This window comes from Salmo salar, chromosome 12, assembly GCF_965601325.2.
Source record: "Salmo salar chromosome 12, fSalSal1, whole genome shotgun sequence".
NCBI classification, from domain to species: domain Eukaryota; kingdom Metazoa; phylum Chordata; class Actinopteri; order Salmoniformes; family Salmonidae; genus Salmo; species Salmo salar.
In genome coordinates, this window is record NC_138302.1 from 66,621,070 (window position 1) to 66,634,708 (window position 13,639).

Below are 13,639 nucleotides of genomic sequence, written 5' to 3' on the forward strand. Positions count from 1 at the left end.
TTTGAAAGGCTGGTCATGGCTCACATCAACATCATTATCCCAGAAACCCGAGACCCACTCCCATTTGCATACCGCAAATGATGCAATCTCTATTGTACTCCACACTGCCCTTTCCCACCTGGACAAAAGGAAAACCTATGTGAGAATGCTGTTCTTTGACTACAGCTCAGCATTCAACACCATAGTGCCCTCAAAGCTCATCAATAAGCTAAGTACCCTGGGACTAAACACCTCCCTCTGCAACTGTATCCTGGACTTCCTGACGGGCCGCCCCCAGGTGGTAAGGGTAGGTAACAACACATCCGCCACACTGATCCTCAACACGGGCCCCACAGGGGTGGATGCTCAGTCTCCTCCTGTACTCCCTGTTCACTCATGACTGCACGGCCAGGCACGACTCCAACACCATCATTAAGTTTGCCAATGACACAATAGTGGTAGGCCTGATCACCGACAACAACGAGACAGCATATATGGAGGAGGTCAGGGACCTGGCCGTGTGGTGCCAGGACAACAACCTCTCCCTCAACGTGATCAAGACAAAGGAGATGATTGTGGACTACAGGAAAAAGAGGACTGAGCACGCCCCCATTCCCATCGACGGGGCTGCAGTGGAGCAGGTTGATAGCTTCAAGTTCCTTGGTGTCCACATCATCAACAAACTAACATGGTCCAAGCACACCAAGAAAGTTGTGAAGAGGGCACGACAAAACCTATTCCCCCTCAGGAGACTGAAAAGATTTGTCATGGGTCCTCAGATCCTCAAGAGGTTCTACAGCTGTGCCATCGAGAGCATCCTGACTGGTTGCATCACTGCCTGTTACAAAGGGTAGTGCGAACGGCCCAGTACATCACTGGGCCCAAGCTTCCTGCCATCCAGGACCTCTATACCAGGCGATGTCAGAGGAAGGCTCTAAAAATTGTCAAAGACTCCAGCCACCCTAGTCATAGACTGTTCTCTCTGCTGCCACACGGCAAGCGGTACCTGAGCACCAAGTCTAGGTGCAAGAGGCTTCTAAACAGCTTCGACCCACAAGCCATAAGACTCCTGAACATCTAATCAAATGGCTACCCAGACTATTTGCATTGGCCCTCCCCCTTTTACACTGCTGCTACTCTCTGTTGTTATCATCTATGCATAGTCACTTTAATAACTCTACCTGCATGTACATATTACCTCAACTAACCGGTGCCACCGCACATTGACTCTGTACCGGCACCTCCTTGTATATAGTCTCGCTATTGTTATTTTACTGCTGCTCCTAAATTACTTGTAACTTTTATTTCTTATTGTTATCCATATTTTTTTTAACTGCATTGTTGGTTAAGGGCTTGTAAGTAAGCATTTCACTGTTCACCTGTTGTATTCGGCGCATGTGACTAATACAATTTGATTTGATTAGATTTTGAAAGGTGGGCGTGGCTGTACAGTTATGGGTGAACAGACAGTACAGGAGGGGGCTGAGCACGCATACTTGTGGGGACCCTCTGTTGAGGATCAGCATAGTTGAGGTGTTATTTCTTACCTTCAGCATCTGGGGGCTGCCTGTCAGGAAGTCCAGGACCCAGTTTCACAGGGCGGTGTTCAGACCCATGGCCCCGAGCTTAATGATAATCTTGGAGGGTACTATCGTATTGAATGCTGAGCTGTAGTCAATGAACAGCATTCTTACATAGGTATTCCTTTTGTCCAGATGGGATAGGGCAGTGTGCAGTGTGATGGCGATTGCCTGTGGATCTATTGGGGAGGTATGCAAATTGAAGTTGGTCTTGGCTGTCAGGTAGGGTGGAGGTGATATGATCCTTAATTAGCGTCTCAAAGCACTTCATGATGACAAAAGTGAGTGCTACGGGGCAATAGTAATTTAGTTAATTTACTTTTGCTTTCTTTGATACAGGAACAATAGTGAACATCTTGAAGCAAGTGGGGACAGCAGACTGGGATAGGGAGAGATTGAATTGTCATGCCCTGACCTTAGAGAGACTTTTTTATTCTCTATTTGCTTAGGTCAGGGTGTGACTTTGGTGGGCATATCTATATTTCTATTTCTTTGTTGGCCTAGTATGGTTCCCAATCAGAGGCAGCTGTTTATCGTTGTCTCTGATTGGGGATCATACTTAGTCAGCCGTTTTCCCACCTGTGTTTGTGAGTAATTATTATTTTCTGTGAGTGTTTGTGTGCGCCACAGTTGCGTCACGTTTGAGTTCTGTTTACCTGTTTTCTTGTGAAAGGTTTCACTTCCATTAAAGATGTGGAATTACATGCACACTGTGCCTTGGCTCATTTATGACAGGGAGTTTGAAGACAGTGATCGTGACATGAATACAGTTGAAGTTGGTAGTTTACATACACTTAGGTTGGAGTCATTAAAACATGTTTTTCAACCACTCCATAAATTTCTTGTTAACAATCTATATTTTTGGCAAGTCGGTTAGGACATCTACTTTGTGCATGTTCATACATTGAATTTTCCAGATCAGTCATCATTCAACAATTTTTTTGTTGAATGATTTTATTTTGTTTTGATTCTCCTTTTCTTTCAGGCAAGTAATGGAAAGGAACAGAGGCCAAAGGTCATTGAATGTTGTTTAGCTGTGTAACCCTCTGGTCAATAGCACAGAGTTCATGTTGTAATCCCAGCTCGGTGTCTTCATCTCTTCCCTTCATTCATAAAAGGCAAACGTGATCCTCTCTCTGTATCCTTACCGGTCATTGACTCGTCCACCTCTACTCATCCATGCACTGATGAAAGCACAAGTGATACTGCAGGTCAGCAGGTGTTGATGTATACAGTTGAAGTCGGAAGTTTACATACACTTAGGTTGGAGTCATTAAAACTTGTTTTTCAACCACTCCAAAAATGTCTTGCTAACAAACTATAGTTTTGGCAAGTCGGTTAGGACATCTACATTGTGCACGACACAAGTAATTTTTCCAACAATTGTTTACAGACAAATTATTTCGCTTATAATTAAATGTATCACAATTCAAGTGGGTCAGAAGTTTACATACACTAAGTTGACTATGCCTTTAAACAGCTTAGAAAATTCCAGAAAATGATGTCATGGCTTTAGAAGCTTCTGAGGCTAATTGACATCATTTGAGTAAATTGGAGGAAAATCTAAAGAAATCAGCCAAGACCTCAGAAAAAAATGGTAGACCTCCACAAGTCTGGTTCATCCTTGGGAGCAATTTCCAAATGCCTGAAGGTACCACGTTCATCTGTTCAAACAATAGTACGCAAGCATAAACACCATGGGACCACGCAGCTGTCATACCGCTCAGGAAGAAGACGCGTTCTGTCTCCTAGAGATTAACGTACTTTGGTGCGAAAAGTGCAAATCAATCCTAGAAGAACAGCAAAGGACCTTGTGAAGATGCTGGAGGAAACAGGTATAAATGTATCTATATCCACAGTAAAACAAGTCCTCCATCGACATAACCTGAAAGGCCACTCAGCAAGGAAGAAGCCACTGCTCCAAAACCGCCATAAAAAAGCCAGACTACGGTTTACAACTGCACATGGGGACAAAGATCGTACTTTTGGGAGAAATGTCTTCTGGTCTGATGAAACAAAAATAGAACTGTTTGGCCATAATGACCATCGTTATGTTTGGAGGATAAAGGGGGAGGCTTGCAAGCTGAAGAACACCATCCCAACCGTGAAGGACGGGGGTGGCAGCATCATGTTGTGGGGGTGCTGTGCTGTAGGAGGGACTGGTGCACTTCACAAAATAGATGGCATCATGAGGGATGAAAATTATGTGGATATATTGAAGCAACATCTCAAGACATCAGTCAGGATGTTAAAAATTGGTCGCAAATGGGTCTTCCAAATGGACAATGACCACAAGCATACTTTCAAAGTTGTGTCAAAATGTCTTAAGGACAACTAAGTCAAGGTATTGGAGTGGCCATCACAAAGCCCTAACCTCAAGCCTATAGAACATTTGTTGGCAGAACTGAAAAGTGTGTGTGAGCAAGGAGGCCTACAAACCTGACTCAGTTACACCAGCTCTGTCAGGAGGAAGGGGCCAAAATTCACCCAACTTCTTGTGGGAAGCTTGTGGAAAGCTGCCCGAAACGTTTGACCCAAGTTCAACAATTGAAAGGCAATGCTACCAATACTAATTGAGTGTATATAAACGTCTGACCCACTGGGAATGTGATGAAAGACATAAAAGCTGAAATAAATCATTCTCTCTACTATTATTTTGATGTTTCACATTCTTAAAATAAAGTGGTGATCCTAACTGACCTAAGACAGGGAATTTTTACTAGGATTAAATGTCAGGAATTGTGAAAAACTGAGTTTAAATGTATTTGTCTAAGGTGTATGTAAACTTCCAACTTCAACTGTACATAACTGAGGTCCTCTCTCAATGAATAACAGATTGCTGTCATCTTGCTGTTCTCCTGTTTAATCTCACCGAGCTGACCCTGGGAGAACTGCAAACTGTTCTTCATGTCTTGGACCTCTCTAGTCAGGTCGCCCATTCTTTTATTAGTTGACTCCACCAGTATTTGGACAAAAAACTTGAAGCAATTTGTGTTGTTGTTGTAACAACTGCTTGTAGAACTCTTTTTGTTCAGTTAAAATATCTTTCTCCTGTGATAAACACCACTGTCCTCAACGGTACTCCCGCCGGTTTTGGTTGTGGTCATGGTAGCAACAAACAGTGCATCGGGTATGTATTCAGACCCCTTCCCTTTTTCCACATTTCTTTTACATTATAGCCTTATTCTAAAATGGATGAAACCATTCCCCCCCCCCATCAATCTACACATAATACCCCATAATGACAAAGTGAAAACCGTTTTTTAGAAATTTTAGAAATTAAAAAAATACAAAATAAACTGAAATACCTTATTTACATACAGTACCAGTCAAAAGTTTGGATACACCTACTCATAGCAGGGTTTTCTTTATTTTTACAATTTTCTACATTGTAGAATAATAGGGAAGACATCACAACTAGGAAATAACACATATGGAATGATGTAGTAACCAAAAAAGTGTTTTATATTTGAGATTATTCAAAGTAGCCACCCTTTGCAATGATGACAGCTTTGCACACTCTTGGCATTCTCTCAACCATCTTCACCTGGAAGCTTTTCCAACAATCGCAGGCTGCGTTTAAGCCCTCAAGACAATGCCGCTAGCTTGATAGGCAATAGAGAGCTAACTAGCAGCTAGGCTAACTGCTACGCCAAACAGCTCCTCAGACCCGGCGTTGGTCGGCAGGATCACTGGACAGATAGTAGCAGTCCCAGTAACTGATGCCAACCGCATTGCGGGATCCAAACTCAACAGGTAGCTAGCTACCCAGCTAGCACAGTGGATCTGAGCCGATTCCTGCTGAGAGTCGGGGCACTCGGCTGAGAGTCATACTCAGCCGACGTCATGTGGCCCGAGTCTGTGCCGCCTTCGGCAGTATTACTGGGATGCGGGGATTGAGCTCGGGCCGATTCCGTTGTGAGTTATCTGGCCCAAATATATTAATTGGGGCTTGGGCCGATTGTGGCTACTCTCTGGCAAATGATTACACGGGCTGCTTTATATAATTAACGTTTCATTATTTCATTATTTTTCTATATTTCTCATTGTTTCTCTGATCAAAAAATGTAATTTACATTTAAATTAAATTCGTTAAGAGTCCTGTTTAAGTAGTATTTTAGTATTTTGATACTTTGTGCAAGGCAATTGATAAGCATTAAAAACTTTGTGGATGGGGCCTCCCAAGTGGCGCAGCGGTCTAAGACACTGCATCGCAGCCTGCATTGTTACAGCTGCTGGTTCGATACCCATGCCGGCCGCAACCGGGAGACCCATAAGGTGTCACACAATTGGCCCAGCGTCATCCTGGTTAGGGGAGGGTTTGGCTGGCCAGGATGTCCACTCCTGTGGTGGGCCAGGCGCATGCACGCTGACATGGTCACCAAGTGTTTCCTCCGACACATTTGTGTGACTGGCTTCCCGGGTTAAGTGTGCATTGAAGAAGCAGTGCGGCTTGGCGGGGTTGTGTTTCGGATGACGCACGGCTCTCGACCTTCGCCTCTCACGTGGCCGTACGGGAGTTGCAGAGATGAGACAAGACAATTGGATATGACGAAAAGGGGGTAAAAAATAAATAAAGAAACAAAATTATTCTTAAAAATTGTGGATTATTTAACTAGGCAAGTCAGTTAAGAACAAATTCTAATTTACTTTGACGGCCTACACCAGCCAAACCCGGACAACGCTGGGCCAATTGTGCACCTGTATTCAATCCAGGGTGTCTGTAGTGACACCTCAAGCACTGAGATGCAGTGCCTTAGACCGATGCGCCACTCGGGAGCCCATGGATGGGTATCATTTGTATGTATAAAATGTATAATAGTCATATTTAAAATTACTAAAACAGGTAAATTTGTATACATATATTTAAAATTGCATTGGGCCGCTTCTGGGGGGATTCTGGTAAGATGCTGGCAAAGTCGACTGAATTCCGTTAGACGTACATCGGGCTGATTCTGGGCAGTCATTCATTTTGATTCTGGGCCGAGACCAACACCTGATTTCGGGCCGATTCAATCAATTCTGGCCCCCCGGAAGAGGTACGCTTTTGGGCCGATTCCTCATTGCTAGCTGAGTACTAAGAAACTTTTCAATAGACTTTCCAAAACAACAAACCATGCTCTCCCTCATTGAACAGGATTTCTGTTTACCTCTAGTTCATCTTCTGATTAGATCCCCCCCCCCCCAGAGAGTGTGTGTGAGCTGTTGGTAGCCAAGCTCTGACTGTGTGTAGGCTCTGTGGAACAGGAGAGAGATGTTCAGTAGTTGTTGGGTTAGTAGTTGTGAAGGTTAAGGGAATACATAGTCAGTTGCACAACTGAATGTGTGGTCATTAGTTGTGGTCAGTCGTTTTGGTCAGTAGCTGTGGGGTTCAGTAGTTGTGGTCAGTAGTTGTGTGGTTGTGGTCAGTAGTTGAGAAGTAGACAAAGATTTCATAAGCTCTAACTTTTTGTCTACGTTGTTGGCAAAGGGGTAGCTGATTTGTGTTAAAACTTGCATTGCTGTATTTACAGTGAATGGAATGTTGGAAGTGATGACGTCACAATGGGGCCTTTTGTAATGTTGAGGAAATCCCATTAAAGTGGATGAAAATGGACAAAAAAATACTAAAAGCTTAATAATTTTTAAAGATTAAAAGATCTCAAAAAGTTGTTTACAAGCACACCGATCTGCACGTTTTAAAGTTTGAATGAAGTTTCTTGCTTAAACGTGTAGGAGGAGTAGCGTTGCAAATTAGAAGAAGAAGAAGTATGACGAAGATTTAAAATGGGACATTTGCTTTGCAAGTCCCACTAATTACCAAAGTTACCATAGATTGCCATAGATTACCAGTTAATTAACAAAATGACTGAGGATTTGCGTAACTTTGGTAAATTACTGGTAGCTTTGTAACCCTAACTATAAAACACTAGAACACACTTCTAGCACCAGTTGTCAATTTGCAATCATGTGTGATTGATGTATCAGTAAAAATGTAATGTAGTTGTTTGTCTTGTTTCCCCAGCCATGCCCTTCATCATCTCCATGCTGCTGGCCAGTCTGAACAGCTGCTGTAACCCATGGATCTACATGTGCTTCGCAGGCCACCTGTTCTCAGACCTGAGGCAGAACTTCCTGTGCTGCTCGGCCCGCTATCTCAAGTCCTCCCAATGCCACTGCGAACGTGACCATGACTCCAGCCGCAAGAGTAACTCCTCCACCTACGTCATCAAGAGCACCAGCAGCCAGAGGAGCATCACACAGACCTCCACCACATGAGACGCCCTCCTTCCAATGGTACCCCCCCCCCCCCCCCCCTCGCAGGTCAGAACTGTGAATCCCCCCTCCCAAACCTCACCGCCGCCCCAAACCCAGACTTGTCCTTCCCCTTCTCTTGTCCTGCTCCAGGGGAGACTCCCCTAATACTATTGCACTGCTTTTTTTTGTATCAGACACAGTTGGTCAAGAATAGAATGAACAATTGATTGTTGTACAGATGAAGCAGATTTATTTGGGGACATTTTGTTGAATGTCTCCTCTCACAGCCAAATGTCCTGTCGCAGATCAGAGTGAGTCATCCATTGATTGTGTTTTCAGACTGATGGATTTACGTATTTGGTCTGCGGAGGAGGACAGTAGGTGGTGAATGGAAAATGAAGGACTGACTGTCTGTCACTCCAAACCAAGGAAAGGAGAGGAGAGAGCTGTATTCTCCTCACCATGGACTTAAAAGCGATTAACATGCCACAGACTCTGTGTCAAAGAGTTCTGTAATAGTGGTTTGGGTTGTGAATACTGACCAATCCAGAGGGACATTTTAACTTTGTCAACCTGAAGGTTAAGTTACTCTCCTGTTGCATATGTCTTGCTGCATTGCACCATGTGTTAGTTCACACACACAGTACGTTTCAACTATCCAGTTTGTGAAATGTCCTAGCTTTATAACAACGGTGATATCTGTCAAGTTGTTAGAGCGGCAATCAGCAGTTGAAACAATCACAAAGAGTTCTGCCTGCCCCTGTTTCGGTAAAAAGCTGAAATGTAACCACTCTCAAATTCATAGACAGCTATGGAAACACAGACTGACCATCCATGATATCAAAAGTATCATTTGAGGCTATAAAGTGTTTGTTTACATTTACTTTGTTTACCAACATTGGAGTAAAACAAGCTTATATTTTGGGTTCTGATGGTGTACGACAGTTGATTTAAGCTCGAGGCATTTATAATTATATTCTTTAAGAATCAATGTGTACATATCATTCATTTCTAAGTCCAAAAATGGATGTAGCAACTGCAGATTGCCCCTTTAAGGTTAACTTACATATTCTTACAGAAAGCAACTCAACAAACTAGCCACCATTTCCCCCTAGGATGAACACACACGTCCAAATGTACTTCTATGAAAATTGTGGTGTATTTTGGCACGCATTTTTATTTCTACATAATTACTCTGTCTGTACTTTTTGAGTGTTAGGCTGGTGTCTTCTATGTTGCTAAGTATGATTGTGAAATGGATTGCACACACTCAGAAAACGCCGAATTGGGGGAGAAACCTCATTGTATCCAATGTATTCTAGAAACTATTGCATAAAGAGGGTGACCTGCCTTAATATTGAATCTACTTGACACACCGTTCCTTGTACACATCAAAAATGTCAGTATCAAAAGGCAGAAGTTGGCTTCTCCTTTTACTGTAAATGTTTTGGTTTTCAACTTGTCCTTAAGGCTACTGAACATTTTGTAGAAAGCATAATTGTCTTATTTGTATTTAGAGTGTTGTATTTTGGAAAAGTATCTCTTATTTATTTGAAATAAATTGTATGTGTTCTATCAAGTGAGTCTGAATTTATTTCTTTGCATCAAATGGAGTTGAGGCTCATGTTGAGCCTCTGTAACTCTAATTTAACCATTCGATTTTGGTAGAGGCTGATTCATGCACATACATTTCTTAGAAAGAAGGAGACAGTTAGAGCAATTCTACTTTTCTTTGTAAGATTTTCAGTATTGTCAATCACAACCTGCCATGTCGGGATCCAGACCAGTGGTTCGCAATTGGCTTTTCTATCCCTACCTTCCGATGAGCAGAACTGTTCTTGGTTCCACCTGGTGACAAAAAGAAGGAATGACAGGGCAATGGAGACCTGAACAGGGGTAGAGACCAAGAGGATGTACTAAGGGCAGAGAATGTGTCAAGGCTCTTGTGAATGTTTTGAAATAATAACAATCTGTGATAACAATTCAAATAAACCCAAATAGTGTTCTCCCACTCATAAGCCAACAACAGATATTTTGTACATCTCTTTCTCAATCAATACATAAACAAATGCAATATTACCAATGTTGTGTATTTTTAGTGAGATATTTAGCATACACTCTGATACCACGCACTTGGCTGAATTGTAGGACCTGCGACTAGAACATTCCACTTGTAATTTTAAAACCTGGGTCTCCTTTTTTCCTAATGTTCTTACAGTTTGTACACCCACACAGTCAAGTTATTAGAAGCTTATGTGAAAGAAATGTGAAGCAAAATTAACAATTTAGGATGTGTTTAATCAAAATGATTCAGTAAAGAAACTGCATCTTATTCATTTTGTAAAACACGATATAATCTTGTTCAAGCACTACAATTATCTTTTCCATTGCACAACATCGACTAGTTTACCATTAGGAACAAAACACACACACACACACACACACACACACACACACACACACACACACACACACACACACACACACACACACACACACACACACACACACACACACACACACACACACACACACACACACACACATCTGACTGTTTAATATAGTATATCAATTCAGACTTGGCCAATATAGTAGAGATTGTATATTGTTCCACGGGTGCTGCAATGCCGTTAGTGTCAGTGGGGTGTTTATGTCATGTTGTGTTACATTTGAATCAAAATGCAACACTTCAAAATGTAGCTAGCTGTTTTCTACAAAGCCACTTTACTCAGCATCGCAAAATACATTCACTCTGGGACACAAGTCCTGCCCATGCCATGGCTGCCAGCCCTATATTCCCTCAATGAACAGACAGCTCTCTGCCTTCCAACAGAACCAGAGCTGTCACCCAACCATGCTGCAGCTGTCAAAGAGCCTCTTGTGGCACTGGTCGCTCTGAGCATGTCAGGACTCAAAGGGCTGAGACGGGCGAGGCCCTGGGCTTTGGGCTGGGTAAGGGTAGCGGGGGGGTGTCTTGGGAAATATGAGGACACCAGGACTGGTCATCTGGTCTGGCGGATAAAAAGGGTGTAGCGTTTCATCCAAACACGTGTAAACACTGCGGTGGTGTGAGTGTCTAGACCTCTTTGCGCAAGGCCACTTTCACACTGCTGAAGATCTTGCCCAGGGCTTCAAAGAAGGGGTCACAGAAGGTCTGGATGCAGAGGGAGTAGATGCGACTGATGCACTGGGACTCGATCAGGCAGCTCTTGATACAGGGTACCACAGCCCAGATGTGACAGAATGAGATGCAGGCGAAGAGGAAGCCCCAGAGCAGAGCCATAGGGATGCCGAAGATGGCTGAGAGGATGCGGTAGCACCAGTACTTGGACACGGTGAAGGTGGTGTAGCTGAGCTTCCACACCCCATCCAGACTGTGTGTGCCGTCGGGCTCTGCGATCACATCCTCAAACTCCACCTGCAGGGAGGGAATACCATGGACAACGTTAGTGGAACCTCACTGAGGAAAGAGTTGAGGGTTGTCTGAGTACCCAACACCAGAGCCAGGATTCAATCAACGGCACGTTGTCATTCAAGCCAATTGCACTGCTGACAATATGCCTTTTAAAGGTAATTTTCGCAATGTTCACGAAGCAGTCACGGTAAATGCTGCGGATGTCGGCTCAAGCGTAAATTCCCTTTTAAAGTCAAGAGCAATGCGCTTGGTGACAATGCACCCTTGATTAAATCCCTTCACAGTTTCCTCACTAATCAATGTGATATGTAAACATACATGTGTTATTGTGACTCAGCACCATGACTGTTTTCATCACTAATGCCTGGGATACATAGTAATGAAATAAACACAGTTTACTGGGGGACTATACCATGCTCATATCTGTTCTGTGTCCTAACATAATCTTTGTTTATTTATGAGTGACGAGAACCATGTCAACTTTCAGGTGATTGTTTGTTACTTTGCACTTATCTCAGTGCCAGTGTAGCTTAAAACTATGTCCCTCATTTTTGCACACTTGATGAATATGTATAGTCCGAACTTATCTCAGATCACAATTTGGATCAAGTTTCCGGAAACTAAGAGTTCCTTCATGTAAGATGCATGAGGCTTACGATGGCCCAGTTTGTAATTGCTTGTTGTATTCAGTATCCAATACCTGGTCCTTACAAAATCCTGGCTCACTGTTGCATAGACATCTGCAACTCAACCCTGAATGGTAATGAACTTGTCAGTGATCATGACAGGGGGATGTTACATGCAACAGATTCCTAACAAAGCTAAACCAATTTTCATAATATGAAATATTATAAGAAGTTCTACTTCTGAATCCCAGTCTATTCATTTTAACACACCTTTAAAATTGTAGACATGCTTTCCATACTTAGTATTTTAATATAACATTTCTTAGTACAATTTAGATGAGCAGTTGAAATTGACAAAACAGAAAAAACAAGCTAAGTTTTAAATTAATGATTTGACAACAGGAAAATGTCATTCTGTACAGTTTTTGAAAACTTCAAGCTCATACTGTAACTTAAACTACTAAGATTGTGTAGATAATATTGGATTATAGAATGTGTTCCATTCGATATAAATCCTATCATCCTATCATCTACTTAACATGTACAAAACTTCTCACAATAAAATCCAGAGAAGTAGTGCCCTTGGCCCTCACATGTAAGAAACATGCTTAACATGACTCACTCAAGTAAATGAACGTTTTGCCATATGCCCTGTTTTATCTCCTTCCATGCTCTCCTGAGCTCTGGGGAATTATAGCACCGTGATTGCTACTAATGTATGTAAACGTGAAAAACACAAGAAAAGCAGTGATGAAGCTCCAAAAAGAAACAGCCTCATAATTTCCCTTTCTGTCACACCCCTTCAGTCCCATTCCAGAAATAAAACCTGGGTGCCGTGCTGAGGCACAAGGCCTTGGGACTATTTTGGGACCTTCCTGGCAGGAACACAGCAACATACTACAGTGTACTGTGTTGACTTTAAGTTTAGACTTTAGACTTACGTTTTAAACTAAGGTTTAAAACTTGTCTTTCCTTACTTTAGGCAAAAAGGATTTAAACCTGTAAATTCAGTGTGTGTGTGAGTGGATGGCGTCAGCATGGTTCACCTACCTTGATCACATCCTCATTGATCAATTTGGGGTCTCTGTTGATCAGATCGATCTCCTTGGTGTGGCTGTCCTTCACAATCTTCTCCTCGTTGGTATTGTACTGGTACTGGTCGGCCATGGTGGGGACGTGGGCCTAGACTTGGGCAGAGTCAGGGAGAGTAGTGAAGCGTGGAGGACTGGGGCCAAGGACAGCGAGAGTGAACCCACAAAAGTAGACTGCAGGCAGCCCCCTCGGTCTCACTGATCCCCCCCTCTCACTACTGTGATGACACGGCTGAAATGCCAGTGGACAGCTGCTGCAGACGTCCTGCTGAAAATTGGGACCTAACGCCACACAACACACCACACACACACTATAGCTCACACAGAGCAAAAGTATGTCTTAAAGGGGACCCCAGAGCCGTGTCAAATTTCACACTGGGCTGTGGGGTCAGCTGGGCAGGGTTTACATGGTGGCATGAATTTCCACCGCAGTGAGAACTCTCCTACTCCTGCTCCGACTAACACCAACAGTTCACTACTGTACGATCCACACTGACCCAAAACTTCCAGAAAGGAAGAATGTAGGTCTTTGTCATAAACAGTAATCCACTGAATATACTGTATGCGTAGTTAGCAAAGTGCAAATGTAGGATCTTCATTTGATCACCCCGTTGATGCAGGAAATTTCCTGCACAGAAAAACATTCAAACTTGCAGTGTACTCTAGATTTAAAAAGGCTTCTAAAGTTTGTAATTTCCACTTTAACGTTTC

The 13,639-nt window shown here is 42.9% G+C and overlaps 2 protein-coding genes across 2 annotated transcripts in view; one reads left to right on the plus strand and one right to left on the minus strand.

Moving 5' to 3' along the window:
* The window catches only part of LOC106565581 (isotocin receptor), a 30,211-nt gene extending 20,840 nt beyond the window's left edge, over positions 1–9,371 (plus strand). The window contains exon 2 of the mRNA XM_014132859.3: positions 7,564–9,371. Coding sequence (XP_013988334.1) covers positions 7,564–7,817 — 254 coding nt within the window. The 3' untranslated portion in view covers positions 7,818–9,371. The remainder of the gene's footprint in view (positions 1–7,563) is intronic.
* Positions 9,372–10,073: 702 nt separating this feature from the next.
* Positions 10,074–13,226, minus strand: cav3 (caveolin 3). Its single transcript, XM_014132858.3, has 2 exons — positions 12,888–13,226; positions 10,074–11,214 (listed from the first exon to the last, which is right to left on the minus strand). The coding sequence occupies exons 1-2, from the start codon at positions 13,002–13,004 to the stop codon at positions 10,873–10,875; spliced, it is 459 nt and encodes a 152-aa protein (XP_013988333.1). The 5' UTR covers positions 13,005–13,226; the 3' UTR covers positions 10,074–10,872.
* Positions 13,227–13,639: the final 413 nt, after the last annotated feature.

Bases quoted from the DNA above. Each gene is read 5' to 3' on its own strand.
- cav3 (XM_014132858.3), bottom strand. From the start codon at position 13,004: ATGGCCGACCAGTACCAGTACAATACCAACGAGGAGAAGATTGTGAAG. The intron at 11,215-12,887 runs GTAGGTGAACCA...CCCTCCCTGCAG, and splicing joins TCAATGAGGATGTGATCAAG to GTGGAGTTTGAGGATGTGAT.